At 45.2% G+C, this 22,762-nt stretch overlaps 1 protein-coding gene across 1 annotated transcript in view; it reads left to right on the top strand.

Annotated features, from left to right (window-relative positions):
* Nucleotides 1-20,576, top strand: part of RAD52 (RAD52 homolog, DNA repair protein) — a 25,571-nt gene extending 4,995 nt beyond the window's left edge. The window contains exons 2-12 of the mRNA XM_049783222.1: nucleotides 4,567-4,671; nucleotides 6,181-6,282; nucleotides 6,985-7,078; nucleotides 7,264-7,331; nucleotides 9,521-9,639; nucleotides 11,903-11,978; nucleotides 17,038-17,234; nucleotides 17,358-17,512; nucleotides 17,880-17,969; nucleotides 18,973-19,164; nucleotides 20,014-20,576. Of these exons, the coding sequence (XP_049639179.1) occupies nucleotides 4,585-4,671; nucleotides 6,181-6,282; nucleotides 6,985-7,078; nucleotides 7,264-7,331; nucleotides 9,521-9,639; nucleotides 11,903-11,978; nucleotides 17,038-17,234; nucleotides 17,358-17,512; nucleotides 17,880-17,969; nucleotides 18,973-19,164; nucleotides 20,014-20,075 (1,242 nt within the window). The 5' untranslated portion in view covers nucleotides 4,567-4,584 and the 3' untranslated portion in view covers nucleotides 20,076-20,576. The remainder of the gene's footprint in view (nucleotides 1-4,566; nucleotides 4,672-6,180; nucleotides 6,283-6,984; nucleotides 7,079-7,263; nucleotides 7,332-9,520; nucleotides 9,640-11,902; nucleotides 11,979-17,037; nucleotides 17,235-17,357; nucleotides 17,513-17,879; nucleotides 17,970-18,972; nucleotides 19,165-20,013) is intronic.
* Nucleotides 20,577-22,762: the final 2,186 nt, after the last annotated feature.

Raw genomic sequence — 22,762 nt, 5'->3', positions numbered from 1 at the left:
CTAACCAGGGTTCAAATCCTGTTATCCCAAACCCCCCAGGCATGATCAGAGTGCAGAGCCAGGAGTAAATTTTATTTATAAAAATGTAAGAGGAGAGAGGCGGGATAGGGGAAGAAACACATGGCAGATCTGATGTGAGCAGCAGATAATGGACCAAAATATTTTTTGTTTATTTGGGCCACAGCAGGAGTTACTCCTGCCACGATTGGGAAATCATGGGATTCTGGGATCACATTTGAGTTGGCTGCGTTCAAGGCAAGTGCCCTACCCACTGTAGGAGTGCTCCAGCACCTGCCTCCCCCATTTTTGCTCTTGTGATGAAGATTGAATTCAGTAGCCCTACACATTCATGTTAAATGCTTTACCACTGAGCCATATCTCTGGCCCCTACTTTTAGTTTTGATGTTCAGTCCTGTAATCAATAAGCCTTTATGAATGTCGTGAAGAAAAGTATTTATTTCTCCTATATAGATATCTGCTTAGCAGAGTCAGAGAGATAGTTCAGGAGGTAAGACACTTGTCTTGCCTCTGACTGCATGGCTTGATCCTAGCACTGCGTGTGGTCCCTCCTAGCGCCCCTCCAAGTGATCCCTAGCACAGTCCATAGTAAGCCCTGAGCGTGGCCAGGTGTGGGTTCAAAATAACAACAAAAAAGATGTCCACTTATTCCAGAAATTTCACATGTCTTTGAAATGTCATTGAATTGCCTTGGTGTATTTGCATTCAAATCACTAAATGAATGGCTGTTGCTTTTTTTCCCCCCAAGTAGAGTGAATCAAAAAGCAACAAAAGAATGAACAAGTCTTTTCTTTGTGGGTTGAGACAAAGACAGTGTTGTCCTTTATTCTTTTTTGGGAGCCACACCCCAAAGATAGTGTTTAAAAATATACTAACAAGTTGTTCCCCACCCCCCCAATATCCCCACCACAAGGAAGCTTGATAGTGCATGGGGGCCAGCCACCGCAACCAATGATAGAGCTGGGGATTCTGTTAGGGGCTTGTGCGAACCACTTGAGCTATCTGCCCAGTCAGCAGTTTGCTTTGTAGGCACAAGAAGTAACACTTACATGATTAGTTTCTAAAGAGCTGATTTTTTAGCGGGGAGGGTGGTGTTGTACCTGACAGTACTGGGGTTCCTCCTGGCTCTGTGCTTAGAAATCACTGCTGGCAGACTCGGGCAAAAGCCCTACTCTCTGTGCTATCACTCCAGCCTCTAACATTTTATTTTCTACCTTACGTTTCATTTTTTGTTTGTTTTGTTTTGTTTTGGTCTTTGGGTCACACCTGGCAGCACTCAGGGGTTACACCTGGCAGGCTCAGGGGACCATATGGGATGCCGGGATTCGAACCACCTTCCTGCATGCGAGGCCAACTCCCTACCTCCATGCTATCTCTCCGGCCCCTATATATTTCCTTCAATTTATTTTTGTGTTCATCAACTCCTCTTTTTGTTCAAGTCCTTTTTCACCAAACACTTCCCTTTCTGCTCCCTTCTGAGCCAAGTGCTGTGTGTTGGCAGTCACTGGCAGTGCCAGGAAAGGAGTCGCCCACTCCTTTAGGGGCTCCCACTGAAGTCCAGGAAAGAGGAATGTGGCACAAACAGTTCTCACTGAGACTCAGATTCTGGCTTTCATTGCCCATAAGTTGGGGCCACGTGACGGGCCGTGTGTGGCGGAGTGTGACCCGAGTGATGGGTCTTGCTGCCAGTTGAAGGCAGCTCTGAGCTGCTGAGTGCCTGCCGGCTCTCTGGCCCCTTGGTGGTGACCTTGGAGGCAGGTGAGCAGGTGCACATGTCAGGCATGGACAGGGCTGCGGGGATGGGAAATGTGAGACTCGAACCTCCAGTGTGAGGCCAGAAAAAAACAAATGTAATAAAAAACATAATATAAATGGGTCACTTAGCAGTCCTCTTTTTTTTTTAATTTTTCTTTTTGGGCCACACCTGGTGGCACTCATGGGTTACACCTGGGTCTGTGCTCAGAAATTGCTCCTGGCTTGGGGGACCATTTGGGATAAAGAGGATCGAACCGAGGTCCATTCGAGATTGGCCATGTGTAAGGCAAACGCCCTCCTGCTGTGCTATTGCCCTGGCCCCTTTTTTAGTTTTGGGGTCACACCCGGTGATACTTAGGGGCTATTCCTGACTGCACTCAGAAGTTGCTCCATATGGGATGCCGGGATTCAAACCACCGTCAGTCCTAGGTTGGCTGCATGCCAGGCAAATGCCCTGCCGCTGTGCTGTTTTATTTTATTTTATTAATTAAAGTTTTTTCCCCCTGTGCCATGCCTGGCAATGTTCAGGGGTTACTCCTGGCTCTGCTCTCAGGAATCACTCCTGGCACTGCTCGGGAGACCATATGAGATGCTGGAGATCGAACCCTGGTTGGTGGCATGCAAGGCAAACCCACTGTACTATTGCTCCCACTGCAGTAAGTCATAGCGCTGAGAATGAATACAGTTTGGGAACATGATGTATATGTCTTAAGTACACTTTACAGTTTACAACAGATCCCTGTTGTTTCCTCTCTGTAATTTTAAGTTGTTGCACATTTCGTTGGTCGGGTTTTTGGGGAGACAGCCGTGCCTATGTTTGTGCATTATCTATTGCTACATTCTCTCTAAAATGCCAAAGTGAGTAGTTGTGACAGAGGCCAGCAAAATATGATTTCTGCTATTTGGCTCTTTTCAGAAAAACTTTTCTGACCCTGCTTTATCGAATGAGCAGTTAAAAACTTTCATTTATAATAGTGGCCAGAGTGGCATACTGTGGCTAGGGCATTTGCCTTGCATGCAGCTGACTGAGTTCAATTTCTGGCACCCCATATGTTCCCTGAACACCTCCAGGAGTGATTCCTCAGTGCAAAGCAAGGAATAAACCCTCAGCGTTGCCAAATGTGGCCCCCAAACCAGACCGAAACAAAAAACCCTTATTTTTTCACTTTATATCCACATTTGAAAAGTGAAATACCACAAACTACCTTTGCAGTTTTATTTGAAAAAATGTCCTTCCACTTCCCTTTTAATTTGGTGGGGGGGGGGAGGTTTGGGTCACACCCGGCAGTGCTCAGGGGTTCCTCCTGGCTCTACGCTCAGAAATAGCTCCTGGCAGGCTCGGGGGATCATATGTGATGCCGGGATTTGAACCACTGTCCTTCTGCATACAAGGCAAACACCCTACCTCCATGCTCTCTCTCCAGCCCTCCCTTTTAAATTTTATTGATTGATTGATTGATTGGTTTTTGGGTTACATCCAGTGGCGCTCGGGTTATCCCTAGCTCTGCCTTAGAAATCGCTCCTGGTAGGCTGCAGGGACTCTCTGGGATGCCACGGATCAAACTCGGATCTGTCCCTACTTGGCCGTCAGCAAAGCAAACGCCCTTCCACTGTCCTGTCACTCCAGCTTGATTAGACTCTGATTGACTAAGGTCATTGTGAACCGGGTCTGCAGTGCTGGGTGGCTCCAGTCTGCTGGCAGAACCAGGCTGCAAGCTGCTGCTCCAGGCCACTCTCCTGTTCCTATTAGAGTGTACAGGGAACATTCTAGCTGAAATGGGCCCTTAATTGTTTTCAGCATTTTGAACATAATGTTCAGTTAGCCTAGAGAGGTGTGTGTGTGTGTGTGTTGACTTTTTTTCTTCCTATGTGTGTGTGTGTGTGTATGTGTGTGTGTTGACTTTTTTTTCTTCGTGTGTGTGTGTGTGTGTGTGTGTGTGTGTGATTCTATGTCTGCGGTTACTCATTCCTGGTAGAGAGGGGAGTGTGTGTGTGTGTGTGTGTGTGTGTGTGTGTAGTGCACACTTCAATGTGATATACTTTATGGTATACTTTTGGTTGTGGTACTCATTCCTGGCAGAGAGGGGTGTGTGTGTGTGTGTGTGTGTGTGTGTGTGTGTGTGTGATTCTGTGTCTGGGGTTACTCATTCCTGGTAGAGAGGGAGAGTGTGTGTGTGTGTGTGTGTGTGTGTGTGTGTAGTGCACACTTCAATGCGATATACTTTATGGTATACTTTTGGTTGTGTTACTTGCCAGAGGTTGCACTTAGTTGTGATGTCTGCACATTGTTGTGGCGCCAGTGAGTCTAAGTAGCAGAGCTGTGGGGCTTACACACGAGAGGTGGAGCTGGGGTTAAACTAGAAGCCTTGTAGGCCTCACCCTTGTAAGGGCGGATGCTTTTTTGTGGGGTCGGGGGCCTGTTGGGCCATACTCAGCAATGCTCATGGTGTACTCCTGGCTTCGCACTCAGGGAATACTCCTGGCTGGGGGTGCTGGGGATGGAATCTAGGACAGCTGTATGCAAAGCGGGATCTCTACTCTCTGTACTACCACTCTGGACCCTTTATTCCTTCCCTTTTTTGAGGGTGGGGAGGGCTGGGTCACAACTGGCTATGCTGGGGTCTTATTCCTGGCTCCGTGCTCAGGGATCACTCCTGGTGGAGCTAGGGCACCATATAGGATGCCAGGGATGGAATCCCTGGGTGGGCTGCGTGCCTAGCAAACACCCTTCTTGCTGTAATAGTTCTCCAGCCTCCTCTTGAGATCAACCCCCTCTCCTTTTTTCTTCTCAAGAGGCCAACCAGAATCAGCATGGCTGGAACTGAAGAAGCCGTTCTTGGAGGCCAGGACAGCCTCCCTTCTTCTGCTGCTGGCAAGTCTGTATTATGCTTTGGACAGGTAACTGGTTCCTTCCCCCCAGATTTGGAAAGAGTGAGTTTTATGAGGAAGGTTTGAAGAGGCATCATCTTGCTTGTGTAAGCTGCTTATTGGGGTTCGCTTTGATGCATTACTTGGGAATCTTTCTTTGATGGACTCTGAGGACATTTTTGGGATTTGAGCGTCAAAAGACTAATCGAATGGAGATTGCATTTACTTATTTGCACTACGTTTTACTTACTAAGTTTTCCTTAATATTAGTATTTTTTATTTAATACTTTTTACTTAATAATTTACTTATGATTACTACTTTTGCTTTGGGGGCCATTTCTGGTTGTTCTTGGGGAATCATGATGTTCAGTGGGTGGGACCCGGGCCTTTTGCATGCATAGCATGTGTTCACCTCATTGAGCTTTCTCCTGGATTCTGCACAATTAGATTTTTTCCTTTTTTTTCTTTTTTAGGACAGATATTCACATGCTGTAATATCCAAACTCTGACTTTTTAGAGATCAGTTTGCATTTATTTTATTTAAATAGAGGAAGGGAAACTGTCTCGGGGACAAAAATCAAGACAGGTACCAGTGTATTGATGTATAGGACGGGAAATTGTTGACTTGGACAGGAGCAGGAAACTTGGGAGAGACAAATGGAATCTGCTTCCTCCCCACCCCTGCCAGATCTGTTCTCTGTACAGACTCCGAGGCAGGACATTTGGGTTTCCTAATTCTGACTCGAGAAAGTTCTGTAAGGATGGAGTAATCGCTACGACAAAGGTTCATAAAATGTGCGCAATGACTTTGTGGTGTTATTGTGTGGTAAAAAAACCAAACAACTCTTGTCCTTGCTCTTCTCGTTCCCTCTGAGTGGACGGTGGAGTGTTCCGCTTCTACATGGCGAGTGCTAACACTGTCTAAATGGCTAATGAAATAAAACCTTGAAAGTGTCTTAATTTGGGACTTGGGCAATGTCTCAGAGGACTGGAGCCCAGGCTTTCCAGATTCAATCTCCAGCACTACAGGGCCCCCTAAATACCGCACATAGTGATCCCCCAAACACCAAGCTAGTAGTATTCTCCCAAGTATTGCCAGGTGTAGCTGTAGAGCAAAAGTTTTTCAGTTTTGGACCAGGAGGTAGCTTAGAGGTGGGATGCATGCTCTGTACTAGGTTTGATCCCAAGCAAGGCACACAGACTTTCTCTATTTTGATTCCTAATATAATTGGATATAACATATAAACAAAAGCTTTTGGGGTCCCAAATACTTTTTGTTTGTGTTTTTGACTCTTACCTTGTCATTCTCAGGAATCACTTTTGACAGTGTTTGGGGGACCATATATGGTGCTGGGGTTGAGCTCTGGTGGACAGTACGCAAAGCCAGCTCCCTACCTGTTGCACCATTGCTCCGACATAAAGTTCCTAAATACTGTTAAAAGTGAAAGTAAAAAGAGGCCTTCAAGTCAGAAAGTTGGAGATTTGCTGCTGTTAGGGGGCAAAAAAATGTTGTTTTAACGTTTTATTTTTGAATCACAGTACCAGTACACAGCAGAAGAGTACCAGGCCATCCAGAGTGCGCTGCGGCAGAGGCTGGGCCCTGAATACATAAGTAGCCGCGTAGCTGGAGGTGGCCAGAAGGTAGGCGAGTTGGTGGCTGAAAAGTGATTCTTTTTAGACTACTCCCATGATCTGTTTCTTTTGGTCCCCATGGAGTCAAGTCTGGATTCAGGTCATCCTTGTCACCAGCTCCTCTTGAGTGTCTTTATGGGAGACACGAGGCTCTAACCTTCATTGTCATCTGAAGTGACTCCAAGCCAGGAGCGATTTCTGAGCTCATAGCCAGGAGTATCTCCTGAGGGTCAATGGGTGTGGCCCCCAAACAAAAAACAAAACAAAAAAGCAGAAATTGCTCCTGGCATGCTCAGGGGACCATATAGGATGCCATTAATCCAACTTCGGTCGGCCACATGCAAGGCAAATACCCTACTGCTGTGCTATCACTGCGACCCCTAAAATTATTTCTTTGGCCATTTGCTTCAAGTTAGAATATTGGTTTTCTATGAACTATCTCAACTTAAGATTTGTACTTTTTTAGAATCTGAGGTTTGGAAACTGCAAGGTGGTTTGTCCTTCCCAACTGAGGCTGGTTCCCTTCCCCAGATCCATTGTTATTTCTGACTTGTTGCTTCTGGAAGATCTTTGAGATAAGTTCCCTGAGAACTTCCCTGGAATATTTGAGATTATTTTGCTAAATCAAGCAAAACACATCAAGGACTGAATGACATTTAACTATGGCAAAGAATTTTGACACTTGCTTTTCTTTCCCTTTTAATTTTCCAGGTCTGTTACATTGAGGGTCACAGGGTAATAAATCTGGCCAATGAGATGTTTGGCTATAATGGCTGGGCACACTCGGTCACCCAGCAGAATGTGGGTAAGTGTGTGTACTGGCAATGGCGGCTTCTTCATGCTCCTTATTCTGGCATTGTCTAGTTCTAACCTGAGTACTTTGTGGGTAAGGGTCTAGGGTAGGCAGATTTGATTGCCAATGGCGGAATATGGGCGAGGCCCCGGGATCAGTATCCTCCTCAACTGGTTGGTTCTCTTCCCCACTTCTAGATTTTGTCGACCTTAACAATGGCAAGTTCTACGTGGGAGTCTGTGCGTTTGTGAGAGTCCAGTTGAAGGTGAGGGTGATGGACTAGACCTGCCTATGCGGATCAGGTGGGTGGTGAGAGAGAATGAGCAGGTAGGGAAGTCGCTGGTGGTACATCCAGGCCAGAGAGGTGGGCCCAGAACTCTGGCTCAGCCAGTGCCCCTTATGCTGGTGCTATCAACCTTTCTGACTCATGCGCTCCTCAAAGAATTTTGAAAGCCCTGTTCTCTTGTACACTTTTAGACTGGCATCTAAATGTTTCCACCATCAGTAGTTGCTAGTATATGTTTTGGGACAAGCAGTAAGGACCATGGTTTGATCCCCCAGCGTCCCATATGATCCCCCAAGCCAGGAGCAATTTCTGAGCTCATAGCCAGGAGTAACGCCTGAGCATCGCCAGGTGTGGCTCAAAAAACCAAAAAAGAAAAAAGAACCTTGATTTTTTTTTTTCTTTTGGTTTTTGGGCCACACCTGGTGGTGGTCAGGGGTTTTTCCTGGCTATCAGCTCAGAAATAGCTCCTGGCAGGCAGGGGGGACCATATGGGGCACCAGGATTCGAACCAACCACCTTAGGTCCTGGATCGGCTACTTGCAAGGCAAAAGCTGCTGTGCTATCTCTCCGGCTCCGAAACTTGATATTAAAATAAACCAATAACAGTATGTCTTTTTAAAATATACCAAATGTATCCTAGAGGGTTAAACATTGTCATTTATGTGTTAAAAGAAAAATATGTGAACCGAACAATGAACAATTTGTAGCCACAAAAAGCAATAGAAAAAAGAAAGATATGTGAATAAATTACTCTTAATTTTGCATGGTTTCTTGAACTTACATTTTCGCCTGTTCCTATATAAACTTATTCTAATATATATTTCTGATTAAAATTTTTTATGGGGCTTAAGCAGTAGTACAGAGGGTAGGGCATTTACTTGGCACATGGCTGACCTGGGTTTGATCCCACAAGCCTCCAAAGAGTGATCCCTGATTAAAGAGCGGAGGAAACTCCGAGCACTACCAGTGTGGCCCCAAACCAAATACAGAGCAAAAAAATAAAAATGACTAGGGACAGGTAACACAGCGGTCAAGGTGCTTGCCTTGCATTAAATCAACTCTTGTTTAACCCCAGGCTCATGCAAGGCCCTCTCCTGGTCCTTTGTCAACATTTTTGTGTTTCATAAAAATAAAAATAACGACGATTTTTGGGGGGCCCTTTTGAGGGCCACATCAGTGACATTTAGGGGTCACTCCTGGCTCTGTGCTCAGGAATTACTCCTGATGGTCTTGGATGACTATATGGGATGCTGGTGATTGGATTGCAATCAGCATGTGCAAGGCTAACATCTTGCATGTGGCTGACCTGGGTTCAATACCACATATGGTCATCTAATTACCATCAGGTGTGATCCCTGAGCACAAACCAGGAATCATAGTGCTGAGCACCACTAGGTGTGGTCACTGAACCAAAATGCTTATTAAAATATCCTTTTCTTCCTCTCCTCTATCCATTCCTCAGTGGGAAGAGAGCATGTGGTGCCAACTCTAGTCCTTCGAACCATCTCTGCCACCCAGTAAATGCATTTCCGTTTTGTTTTTGAACCATACTGGCAATGCTCAGGGGTTACTCCTGGCTTTGTGCTTAGGAGTCACTCCTGGCTGTACTTGGGGTCTCAGATGGGATTGCCAAGGATTGAACCCAGCTTGGCTGTGTGCATGGCAAGCATCTTAGCAACTACTCTCCAAACCCTTAATCTTAGGCATAATGTTTTGCATTAAACAATTTTTGGTACCAAGAAGTGAGTGTCCACATTTAATTTAAAAGGCAGAGTGCCATCACCTTTTTGTTTGTTTGTTTTTGGGTCAACCCGGCAACACTCAGGGGTTCCTCCTGGCTCTACACTCAGAAATCGCTCCTGGCAGGCTCGGGAGATCCTATGGGATGCCGGGATTCCAACTACCATCCTGCATGCAAGGCAAACGCCTTACCTCCATGCTATCTCTCCGGCCCCATTGCGTCTCCTTCTTAAACTAAACTTTATCAAAGACAGTTGTGAATTGGGATCAACAGCATAGGTAGAATTCGGTACACACCATGACTTTTAGGCATCTGTGGGGGTCCTGGATTGTGGGTGTATCCGCAGGGTATGCCTGCCCTTTGAACTCTGGGGCCCACAAGGAGCCTTAGAACCAATGGTAGCCCTGAACACCTTTTCTGTCCCCAGGATGGTTCCTACCACGAAGATGTGGGCTACGGTGTTAGTGAGGGGCTCAAGTCCAAAGCTTTAGCTTTGGAGAAGGCAAGGAAAGAGGCTGTGACTGACGGGCTGAAGCGAGCGCTGAGGTAAGATCAAAAGGGCAGGAGCTTTGTAGCTCTTTAAAAGTATATTTTTAGTCACTTTTTAGCTGTTTTATATTTATAGCAGTACTTATAGTTTGTGTGTTTGTGTGGCACATACCTACGTTGACAAGTAGCTTGGGGGCTACTCCCAGCTCAGTGCTCTCAGGTCACATTGGTTGGGTGGTGCTGAGGGGAACCAAGTGATTGCTGGGATTGAACCTGATCCTCCTGGATGCAAAGCATGTGCTCAGCATGTTGAGTTACCCGAGTTCTGACTTTAAGATAAATCCATCATATGGTTTAAAGATCAAAACAAGGAGTGGGGAGGGCATTCGAGAGTATAGGAGGTAAGGCACTTCCCTTGTGTGCAGCAAACCCCTGTTCAATCCCTGGCAATATGTATGGTTCCCTTTGCTCTCTGGAGAATTAAGTAGAGCCAGGAATAGCCTCTGAACATCACTGAGTGTGGCTTAAAAATAAAGCAAAATATGGGGGTGGCTCCAACAGTGGCCATCCTAGGTTCAATCCCATCACATTTCCCAGACACTTCTAGATGTGGCCCCAAAATAAAATTCAGCCGTTGAACCAAATGAAAATAATCTTCCTTCTATCTTTAGACTGTCCTTCCCTGTTTCCTCCTTCATTTTTGTCCTGTCCCCGTACTTTTCTTTTTTAAACTTTATTCATTTATTTGACTGAGTGATTGATTGATTGGCTTTGGGGCCAAAGTGCTCAGGTGTCACTCCTAGCTCTGCACTCAGAAGTTGCCCCTGGCAGGCTGTGGGACTATATGGGTGCCAGCAGTTGAACTGAACCCCTCCTGGGTCAGCCATATGCAAGGCAAATGCCCTGCCGCTGTGCCATCTCTCTGGCCCAGTACTGTCCCAGTACTTTCATGTCTCAAGTCTGCCTTTTTGGAACTGAGTAGTAGATTCTTTTTGTTTGTTTGTTTTGCTTTATGGGCCCTAGAATCCTTTGTTTCCCTAGAATCTTTTTAAGTTTAAAGTTGTTTTTTGTTTGTTTTTTAAAGCCCAGTGGTGCTCAGGATCTGTGGATCTGTGCCCAGCCACTCCTAGTGGGCTTGGGGGACCATATGGGATGCTGCTGTGGATGAAACCCAAGTTGGCCATATGCAAGGAAAATGCTCTGAATCACACTGTACTATCGCTTTGGCCCCTGCAGTAGAATTCTTACTTCTCTCTTTTGTGCTTGATTTTATACTACTCCTTCTGCCACTTGGTAATGCATTTTGAAGGCCTGTTGTGGGTGGTTGGGTGGTGCAGCAAATGACTCTACTCATGGTGACCCTTTGCAGTGTTTGAGGGACCAAGTGGTACTGAGGATAGTTTCATACAAGCTATCTTTTCATACTATCTATCCAGCCCTAATAAAGAGCTTTCTATAGGAGTATTAGGTAGTTTTCTCATTCTTTTGAATATACCTGAACATTTCATTATGTATATATGACAGTGACCTTTTGAAAACTTTGTTTTCTGTGGTTATTTTTTTGTTTGTTTTGTTTAGTTTATTTGGGCCACACCCAGCAGTGCTCAGAGGTTGTTCTTGGTTCTACACTCACAAATTGCTCCTGACAGGCTCGGAGGACTATAGGGGATTCCGGGAATCAAATCCGGGTCTGCCCTGGGTCTTATGAAAACTTTGCTACACTCTTTTAAATTTGTGAATTGAAAGAGGCCCGATCACCATGAAAATACATGTACAAACCTGGCACTCCAAATTTATACTGTTGTCTTTGGGGCTTATCTGAAGTAAATAACTTTAGTTCTGGAGCTTTCTTCCCCTGTGGGTTATTTGGGTTTGGAGATAATTCTGGAAAACGTCTGCTCTGCAATTTCAGGAGGAAAGCAGTTGGGCTTAATGACTGATGAACTGGTAGCTCTTTCTCAGAACTCTTACAATCTCAGAAACTAATATTTATGCAAGAAGGTTAGATGCTCACGGAGCGGTGGCGCAAGCAGTAAGGCGTCTGCCTTGCCCGCGCTAGCTTAGGATGGACTGCGGTTCGATCCCCTGGCGTCTCATATGGTCCTCTTGAGCCAGGAACGATTTCTGAGCGCATAGCCAGGAGTAACCCCTGAGTGTCACCAGGCGTGGCCCAAAAACCAAAAAAAAAAAAAAAAAAAAATTTTTTTTGAATGCGTGTTGGGATCTGTTTTCTCCTCTGCAAGCAACTTACTGAACAGTATGTTCTTTGATAGTTACTTAGTCATTCTCAACCCTTTCACCTTTTCCCCCTCACCCTCAGGAGTTTTGGGAATGCACTTGGAAATTGTATTCTGGACAAAGACTATCTGAAGGCACTAAGTAAGCTTCCACGCCAGGTATGTTAGAGATTGATACCTTGCAGTAAAGATAACTATTTTTCTTGTGTTGTGGATTGGGTATTTAGGGATGGAGGAAGAGGTGAAACTTGGGTTAACTTAGAGGTTTTTGGGATGTGTAGTTCATTCTGCTTTAAATGTTAGAACTAGCATGAACCAGCTGTCATCTTTTTTCACATGAAGAAATGGAAGCCAAGAGAACGTACCTCTCATGGAGAGATATCTATGGCTGGAAACTGTGTCTCAGATGGACACATAGCTCTTCAGAAAGCTACTGTCCTTTGTAGAAACTAAGCGCTCACCTGCTTAGCTGTGTTTTCCTTTAGCCTGATGTCTCTGAGATGTACATCATTCATGTTTTTTGTTGTTGTTGTTGTTTTTGGTTTTGGGCCACACCCAGTGGCGAACAGTGCTCAGAAATCGCTCCTGGCAGGCTCAGGGGACCGTATGGGATTGCTGGGGATCGAACCTGAGTTGGCTGCATGCAAAGCAAATGCCCTACCCCTTGTGCTATTGCCCTGGCCCCAACACTTACTTTTTAATCTTGTTTTATGAGTCATTCTAACAACTGGGAGTTGATATTTCCTTGTGGTTTTGATATGCATTTCCCTGATTCTTGCATCTCTTGTCTCTAGAAAAGTGTCTATTCAATTTGCTTCTCACTTCTCACTTTGCTTCTTTTCTGTTTGTCCCTGGAGAGAACTGTAATGCCACTTGTACGCGCGCGCGCGTGTGTGTGTGTGTCTGTGTCTGTGTGTGTGTCTGTGTCTGAGTGTGTGGTGTGTATGTACACACACAACATATATACTATATAGTATAATATATGGTATATATTTTTGCAGGGTGGAGGTGGGCTACACCCAGCAGACTGTTCTGCCTCTGCACTCAGTAGTGATCCTTGGTAGTGCTCAGGGGACCATATGATGCCAGGAATCAAAGATAGAAGGAAAGTGCTCTAATCCCTAATTCTCTGTGGCCTCTGTCCTCTTTGAGATACCCATTCTTCTGGTCGTGCTGCTTGCTAGGAACTGCACACTTGGTTTCCATTGCTTGCTGGGGATCTAGCATTTTGGTTGTTGCCCTAGGGGTCCCAAATGGAGGTGCATCAGGATTGCATTTAGATGTAGGGTAGTATCAAGGACTGAATTTGTGGCCTCATCCTTAGATTCTTTTTGCCATTTTCTTCAATCACTATTTTTCTTTGCATTGAGTTTTTTTTTTATTGGTGGTATTTTGTTTGTTTGTTTGTTTGTTTTGGTCCACACCTGGTGACACTCAGGGGTTACTCCTGGCTATGTGCTCAGAAATTGCTCCTGGCTTGGAGAACCATATATGGGGGTATCGAACCGCAGTCTGTCTTGTCTTAGGTCAGCAAGGCAAACGCCCTACCACTTGCACCACCTTGCTTGGACCCTCATTGGTGGTGTTAAGGAAGAATAGTACCAACTATCCAAACCATGGAATAAACAAAAAATGAAATCACGAGACCCAAACTTTAACAACCAAACTTTAAAAGGCATCCGTTTGTTTGGTTTCTCTGGGGGCCACTTCCAGAGGCGCTTAGGGCTACTCCAGGTTCTGCACTCAGAAATAGCTCCTGGCAGGCTCTGGGGACCATATGAGAAGCTGGGAATCAAACCCGGTCCATTCTGGGTCGGCCGTGTGCAAGCCCTACCACTGTGCTATCTCCGGCCCCAAAAGGTGCCTATTTATGATGGCAGTCTGGGGTGGGAGGAGGCAGGTGATGGACGCTAGGAACATTGGTAGAGGGAGGTTGACACTGGAAGTGGGATTGGTGCTGAGACACTGTATGACACTGTATGCCAAAAATCACAATGCTTTAAATAAAAAATATTAATAAAAACAAGGAGTTTTTATTAAAAGATGCAATCTTTTTATTTTTTGTGTGTGTGCCAGGATAGAACTAGTACCTCATACATGTGAGGCATATGCTTTATATCACACTCAGTTATAAACCTCTTCTTTATATAGTTTTAGATAGTAACCTCTTATCAGAAATATGAGTCATATGAATTCCCTCCATTCAGTGAGCTGCCTTTTCCTTTTTGGGTTTCTACCCTACCTCGTTGTGTGAGGAGTGGTCCGTGGTGGTACTCAGAGGTCATATGTAGTGTCTGGGATAAGAACCAGGTTGGTGTCTGCTCCCAAAGACAAGCAGGCAAGTCCCTTTCTCATCTCTGGTCCTTTCTCTGCTGGTTGGTTCCTTTACTGCCTGGGAGTATGATATCGTGCCACTTGTTTGTTTTTGTTACTTGAGCTTTTGGTTTTTCAAAGAAATATCATTGTTAAGAGTCACACGCAGCTAATACAGGATGGATGGTGATTCGAATCCCAGCATCCCATATGGTCCCCGAGCGTGCCAGGAGCGATTTTTGAGCACAGAGCCAAGAGTAACCCCTGAGTGTCGCCGGTGTGACCCAAAAACCAAAATAAAGATCAATTTACCATATGTTTACTTCTAGGAGTCTTGTGGCTTTAGGTTTACATTCAAAGTCTTTAGTTCCTTTGAATTAATTTCTGCATCTGGTCCAATTTCATTCTGCCTTTTGTTATTCTGAATGGACCTATTAACTATTCTTGTATAAGTTTTCTGGTACACATAAACACTTTATCTTGGGAAATACTGGGTTAGGTTTGAGGATAAAGAATGCTTAGTTTTTGTATATTCCACTTTCCAGTCTGGTTGCTCTAAGTCTAATTAATACTCTCAAATATCAGTGTATAAGATGTAAATGTGCTAGATCTTAGCCAGTACCACTTAGCATTATCAATCTTATTTTTTCCTCCTGTTTATATTTGCCCCAGTGATTTCATCATTTATTTATTTTAGTCACACTTAGTGATGCTCAGAGGACCATATAGGATACCAGGTATCAACATAGACTGGCTGTGTGCAAGGCAAGCACCTCACCTATTGTATTATCTATTGCTTCACATCCCATCCCAAATGATTTTATTTTGATAAGAAATTGGGGGCTGGAATGATAGCACAGTGGTTGGGAGCTTGCCTTGCATGCGGCCAACATGGTACTGACCCCAGCTCAGTCCTCAGTATCTCATTTGGTCCCTGAGCACCACTGGGTGTGGCCCCAAAACCAAAACAAAAAATGGGCTGGAGCAATAAGGCCTTGCACACGGCCAACACTGGACGGACCATGGTTCAAATGCTGGCATCCCAATTGGTCCCCTTGGCCTGACAGGAGTGACTTCTGAGCGCAGAGCCAGGAGTAATTACCCCTGAGCGCAGCCAGGTGTGACCCAAAAACCAAAACACTAAAACTCCCACAATAAAATTTACCTCTTTATTTTTGGTTTGCTTTTGGGTCACATGGTGATACTCAGGGCTTATTTCTTTTTTTTTTTTTTTTTTTTTGGTTTTTGGGCCACACCCGGTAACGCTCAGGGGTTACTCCTGGCTATGCGCTCAGAAGTTGCTCCTGGCTTCTTGGGGGACCATATGGGACACCGGGGGATCGAACCGCGGTCCATCCAAGGCTAGCGCAGGCAAGGCAGGCACCTTACCTTTAGCGCCACCGCCCGGCCCCATGGGCTTATTTCTTTTTTGGGGGGGTGGGTGGGTGGGGGTTGGGTCACACCCAGCAGTGGTCAGGGGTTTCTTCTGGCTCTATGCTCAGAAATTGCTCCTGGCAGGCTCAGGGGACCCTATGGGATGCCGGGATTCGAACCACCGACCTTCTGCATGAAGGGCAAACGCCTAACCTCCATGCTATCTCTCTGGCCCCTCAGGGCTTATTTCTACTGGCATTGCTTGAGGACGTTATATAGTCCAAGGGATCAAACCGGGTCAGCAGGAAAAGCTGTACTATCCTGCCAGCAGTACTATCACTCCAGCCCTAAAAGTTAGCATAGTAAATATTTCAAGTATACAGTGCAGTGGCATTCACTACATTATAATGGACAATCATTGTCCATCTCTGTAACATCAGAAAGGTTAGAGCTGGGATTAGTGATTATACAGCAGGTAGGGCATTTGCCTGGTACATGGCTGCCTTGAGTAGAAACTTCACAGTATAATGATCATCTTTATCAAATTGCCATCACCTCAGTCCCCTAGTCATTCTATCAGTGTTATTTTTATGAACTGAAAAATTTCCCCCAAAGTCCTGTTTTTTTTTTTTTTTTTAAAGAAGTCCTGGTTTTCTGTAATGCTTGTGTTCTGCAAGTAAAGTAGTTTGTGATACATCACAGAGTATATGATATGTACCTCTCACATTTGATGAGATGCAGGAACAACTCCAAAGACGGGGATTCTTTTTTTTTTTTTTTTTTGGGTTTTGGGCCACACCCGGTAACACTCAGGGGTTACTCCTGGCTATGTGCTCAGAAGTTGCTCCTGGCTTGGGGGACCATATGGGACACCGGGGGATCGAACCGCGGTCCGTCCAAGGCTAGCGCAGGCAAGGCAGGCACCTTACCTTTAGCGCCACCGCCCGGCCCGGGGATTCTTTTTTTTTTGTTTGTTTTTTTTCTTTTGTTTTTTGGGTCATACCCAGCAGCGCTCAGGGGTTACTCCTGGCTCTATGGTCAGAAATCATTCCTGGCAGCAGGCTCGGGGGACCATATGGGATGCCGGGATTCGAACCACTGTCCTTCTGCATGCAAGGCAAACAGCCTACCTCCATGCTATCTCTCTGGCCCAAGACGGGGATTCTTGCAGCCTTGTCTAGTGACCAATGCCAGAGCCGTTCAGGTATTTTCCTGTTAACTGTCAGGTTTTTAGGTGTACCACAGCTTGAGTGAGGCTTCCAGAATCCAGGGAAAGAAAGGAAGAGCAGTTGAAAGCAGTGTTTCTCCAACTCCTCTTTTTTTTTTTTTTTTTTGGTTTTTGGGCCACACCGGCCTTGCTCAGAGGTTACTCCTGGCTGTCTGCTCAGAAATAGCTCCTGGCAGGCACGGGGGACCATATGGGACACCGGGATTCAAACCAATCACCTTTGGTCCTGGATCGGCTGCTTGCAAGGCAAACGCCGCTGTGCTATCTCTCCGGGCCCCAACTCCTCTTTTCTTCCTTCCCTAGTTGCCTCTTGAGGTAGATTTAACTAAAGCAAAGAGACAAGATTTTGAACCATCTGTTGAAAAAGCAAGATTCAGCAGCTGCAGACAGAACATGGCTCTGGGACTCTCGAAACCACCGAACGTGATCTCCCCTGGCAGACCAAGTCACTTGGATGATCCTCTCATTGGGATCGAGGGGAATCCAGACAGCAGCTCCAGGTATGGAGTGTTTCCCTTTTCTCCTTCCCATTTGATTTCATCTAGATGACTTCCATGATGCGCCAACAGGTTGGGCTCTGTGGGCCCTTCGGCCTCCATGCCTGTTTTGTTGTTCTTCTGCAGATGCCCGAACTCTGCCGTTGAGAACAAAGCCACCTACCATCGGAAGCTCCGGCAAAAACAATTACAGCAGCAGTTCCGGGAACAAATGGAGAGACAGACGGAGAAACAGCAGCAAGACCAACTGTCTGCTCCATCAATTGAAAAGAAGTGCCAGGGTATGTGGGAGTGATGGGGACAGAGGCACTGGGGAACTGTTCCATGCAGAGGCTGAGTAACCTCCCCTGCCAGCGATGGTAGGGCTAGGTCTCAGCCGGATCCCGGCAGGTCTTCTCTGGTTTCACATGGATAGACGAACCCATCTAATAGGATTTACATGAATAGATGAAATCCAGTCTTTTGTGGAGGAAATACACACACATTTGTGCTAAGAAAAGTACAGTAATTTTTGTTCCTCATACAGAACTGTACAGAGGTATGAGTGGAACTCGGGAATCACAGGCAGTGCCAGGAACCGTCGACTCTCAGGTGAAGCTGCTTTCTCTAATGACTGATTTAGGCGAGTCTTTGCTCTTCCTCTTACAGTAACTATAGAATCGTTGCCTGCGCCTCCAGTGAAGCACAGCACTCCTGTAACTGCTGTTTCAGAACCGCCCACAGGGAAAGATTTGGAAGGTGAGTAGGAGGCTAAAGGGTAGAGTAATATGTTAAATGTTAGATCAGTAAACATCTAGGAAATGCCTGTCAAGTTCCCATGTCATATAATAGTTCTGGTAACTATAAATGCATTTTAAAAGGTCTGAAAACCCTCATTTGTATCCACTTTTTATTTAGCCTGTTTAAGAGCTTTAGGAAAGACATTCAGCTTCTTGTCATCCTCACCTCCTCACCTAAGAAAAGTTTGGTATTGAGGACATAAAATATCTCAAGACCAACTATTTTCAGAGCTTTAGGAGAACATGGCTTTTTTTTCTTTTTGGACCATACTTTGCAGTGCTCAGGGCTTACTTCTGGCTCTGCACTCAGGCATCACTCCTGGTGGGCTCTGGGGACCATATGGGGTACCAGGGGTGGAATCTGGGTTAGCTGTGTGCAAGGCAAATATCGCACCCACTCTACTACAGGGGTCTCCAACTCAATTTACGCAGGAGGCAAAGTCCGGGTGAGGCAGGGCCGCATAAGGGATTTCGCTTACCGAATATTCGCAATAAAAATCGCATTAGTAAGAAAAAAATCGCATTAAACATTTGCATACCCCGAACGGAACTGCTTGGGGTATGTAAATGTTTAATGCGATTTTTTTCTTACTAGTGCGATTTTTATTGCGATTATTCGGTAAGCAAATAATCGCCAGTACTGCGCTATTTGAAGGCCGACTGCGGGCCACAAAATGTTGTACGGAGGGCCGCGAGTTTGAGACCCCTGCTCTACTATGACTGACCCTATTTCTTTTGTTTGTGTGGCTGTGCACAGGGCACCCATACAGTGCTGAGGACTAAACCTGCATCCTTTGTATGTGCTCTGCCATTGAGCTTTCTCTTTGACCATGAGGATACTTTTGTTGATGCCATATACCCTGACCCTTTTCAACTGATGCAGCGCAGTTGGACTTGCCACTGTTTCTCCATTTGCTTCAGGGACTGATGCTGCCACTGTTCTTCCTGTGATGTTTTTGCAGACACTCTTGAAATGTGGGATCTGACTCCAAATACATGGGACAGTGTTGCAAAGCCTTTGTGTAGTCCAGAACCACCCGAGACCCTTGCCAGACCTGTCTTGGAGAAGGAGATGGTGACCCCCAATAGCCACCAGAATCCACAAGCAAAATCTGAATCCTGGCATCTTTCAGGTCACCACCAACCTTTAAGAGGTAGTGTTCAGAAACCAAAACTTAAGGCAGAAACTTAAATTTTAAAGAAATTAGTTCATTTCAATAACCTGGATAGAATTGTGCTAGAGCAGTGGTCGGCAACCTGTGGCTCACGAGCCACATGCGGCTCTTTGCACTTTGAATTTGGCTCTTCTGTGTGCCGGGCGGCCGCTCCAGTATCCAGGATTCTGCTCCTAGCCTCTGTCAGTGCGTGCCCTGTGTGGCTCTCAAAATAAACTTCAATTGTGGTTTTGGCAAGATTTGGCTCAGTTGAAAAAAAAGTTGCTGACCACTGAGCTAGAGGAATAAAAATGGTTAAGAAAGTAATTTTTTTTTTATTTTGGGCCACAGCCGGTGGTGCTCAGGGGCTACTCCTGCAGGCTCAGGACCGTACGGGATCCCGGGGTCTGTGTTGGGTTGGCCTGCGTACTGTGATATCGCTCCGGCCCAAAACGTAATTTTGAGAGATTTTTCTTTGGCATTGGGGCAGGCAGTGCACACCCAGAAAATGCACGTGCACATATCTAGGCCTGTGCTGGTGCTAAGGATCAAACCTGGGGTTCCTGCATGCACAGCATGTACCCCAGGCCCTTTGAGCTACTTCCCCAACCTGATCCTGCTGTATTTTGACTAGACTTATGATATTTTTTTTAGCTTGATAATAGTAGTAAGAATTAACATGATCATGTTAAGAGGTCTTCCTATTTAGTCTCATTGGGTTAGCATTGTTTTGTTTATGACAATTTTCATTCCTGGAGTAAATTTTCAGTTCAGATTTGGATCAACTAAGAAAATTCAGAAATTCTTATTAATTCATTCTAACTACTTGAATTATTTTTATTTCCACAGGAAAATGTGATTCCTATCAGAAAGACCAGGATACAAAGAGAAGGAAATTGAATCCATCTTAATCAAGGCTCAAACCAAAACAGTAGACTGTCACAGAAGTGTTTTACAAATGGGTCATCGTTCCTTGGGAGTCAACTCTTATTTCCAAAAGTTTATCATGCTTAATTTTGAAAATTCAGAGGATCTGATTTCTGGAGCCTACTAGATAGAGCTGTGCAGCTAAAATCATGGACTTTCAACCACAGCTGTCATGGGGACGTGTTGAGGGAGATCAATATCCTGTCTCTGACTCGAGGCACTTCACTGTCCTTGCATCATTATAGTAAATAAAGATCGCAATTTTAGGAATCATCAATGCTTACCAGCCCTTAGGACACAATGGTATACTACTAAGCATCAACTTTAATAGCAGCTCAAAATGAAACGGTCGGTAACTGCTGTCATATTTTTTAGGGCTCTAGGATTTGGGGGGGAGGGCTCCATGTTTTTACTGTTGACCTGAGTACAGCATACCTTATTTTTTTCTGCATAGCAGATGTTTTAGAAGTTGAAGATGTGTGGCAGCCCTGCATCAAACTAATCCAGCCTATCAAACATCATTTTCCAAGAGCACATGCTAAATAACTTTGCCACATTTTAGCAATTCATTGCAATATTTCAATTTTTTTCATTCCTTTTTGATTATATCTAGGGCCAGTAATCTTTCATGTTAACTATACCTATACTTTTTCTCTTGAACCACTCGTATAAAATGGAGAGCTTGACAAATATGCTTTGCTGACTGACTCTCTCCCACTATTCTGACTCACTAATATTGAAACGAGCAAATGAATTAACCTACAAAAGGCCTTAAGAAGCCACTTGCTCTTTCTTTAAAAGTTGGACACAATGATAAATGAGGAAGGAATGCTGAGAGCCAAAATAGGCCAAAAGTCAGGCATCCTGGCCAGTTAACCAAGTTGAAATATAAGGATGGGGGCTAAGTGATAGCACAGTGAATGATAGGGCATTTGCCTTGCACGTGGCCATCCACTGAACCTGGGTTCATTCCCAATATCCAATATGGTCCCCTGAGCCTGCTAGGAGTGATTCTGAATGCACAGCTAGGAGTAACCCGAGCACTGCTGGGTGTGCCCCCCACTCCTCCAAAAGTTAGAAGGACAAGTTCTTCAAAGAAATGAAAATTGCTGTGCCAATGAACATGTGAATAAGAAAGTGGAACAGCTCTTGGGGTAGCATCAGTAGTCAAGTTACTGTGTCCAAGGCTTTCCAGCCTAGTTGCATCCCAGTGCTACGCATGGTCCCTTAAGCACCACCAGGGCTCACTCTTAAGCAGGATTAAGTCCTGAGAAGCACCAAGTAGAATATTAAAAAAGAAATGTGGGGCCCGGAGAGATAGCACTGCAGCGTTTGCCTTGCAGGCAGCCGATCCAGGACCTAAGGTGGTTGGTTTGAATCCCGGTGTCCCATATGGTCCCCCGTGCCTGCCAGCAGCTATTTCTGAGCAGACAGCCAGGAGTAAGCCTTGAGCAATGCCGAGTGTGGCCCCCCCCCCCAAAAAAAAAAGGAATGTGAAATGTCACAAGTCACTTGCTAACTTTACAAGTACCAGGTAAAAATGCTGTCAACTCTGCAGTAGCTTTTCTGAAGATCTACATTGAAGGCTGTCATTGATGGTGACTGAAGACAGCTTTGCTAATCAATAGATTTTCAACGTAGATGAGACTGCCTTCCATTGTCAAATGCCATCTAGAAAATAATAGCTAGGAAGAAAAGTTAGTACCTGGCCTTAATGTTTCAAACGTGAAGATGATTCCTGTTAGGAACCAATGCACAATGCAGCTTATTAAAGTTGAAGCCAATGTTAATTTACCATTCTGAAAATCCTAATGCTCTTAGCATTGTGGAAAATGTGCTTTGTATGATAAAGCCTAGATAATATGCTTACACCGTAGGTTAATAATGGAGCTCTACTACTCCAGAACGAAAGATGCCTTTCAAAATATCATTGGTTCAAATGTACCTAATCAGAGCCCTGATGGACGTACAAGGGGATTCTCCAAGATTCATGAGATCAAAAGTTTAAAGAAGCTAATTTCAATGCTCATGGATGACCTCAAGGACTTTAAGGGGCTAGAAAAGTGAAGATTTCAGAGGCTACTAAAAAACTTGAACAAGGGGCTGGAGTGATAGAGCGTGTAGGCATTTGCCCTGCACACAGCTGAGCTGGGTTCAATCCCAGGCGCCCACGTCCATCTGGCATCTCATATGGTCCCTTGAGCCTGCCAGGAGTAATTCCTGAGTGCAGAGTCAGGAGTAACCGCTGAGCGCTGCTGAGTATGGCCCCAAAATCAAGACATAAACTAAGGAACATTTTTTGAAGGACAAAATTTTCTGATTTCTTGGGGTTAGGGAAATAGCTCAAAGTACGAATGAAATGGCTATGCATGCACAAGGCCAGGTTTTGATCCCTGGCACTGTTCCCTGGCCCATTGGAAATGACCCGAGAACTGTCCCCTTAGCACCACCAGGTGTGGCTAAAAAGTCCTTAGGGCATCTACTGGTGAATATACTGTGATACTGATTTCCAATATTACAAAAACAAAGTAATGGTAGGGCATGAAAGGACTTAATTAAAAAAAAGATAAGGGCCGGCAAGGTGGCGCTAGAGGTAAGGTGTCTGCCTTGCAAGCACTAGCCAAGGAAGGACTGCGGTTCTATCCCATATGGTCTCCGGAAGCCAGGGGCG

This window comes from Suncus etruscus, chromosome 11 (genome assembly GCF_024139225.1).
Source record: "Suncus etruscus isolate mSunEtr1 chromosome 11, mSunEtr1.pri.cur, whole genome shotgun sequence".
Lineage (NCBI taxonomy): Eukaryota > Metazoa > Chordata > Mammalia > Eulipotyphla > Soricidae > Suncus > Suncus etruscus.
The sequence above is the reverse complement of the archived record's forward strand: the minus strand, read 5'-3'. Positions and strand labels throughout refer to the sequence as shown.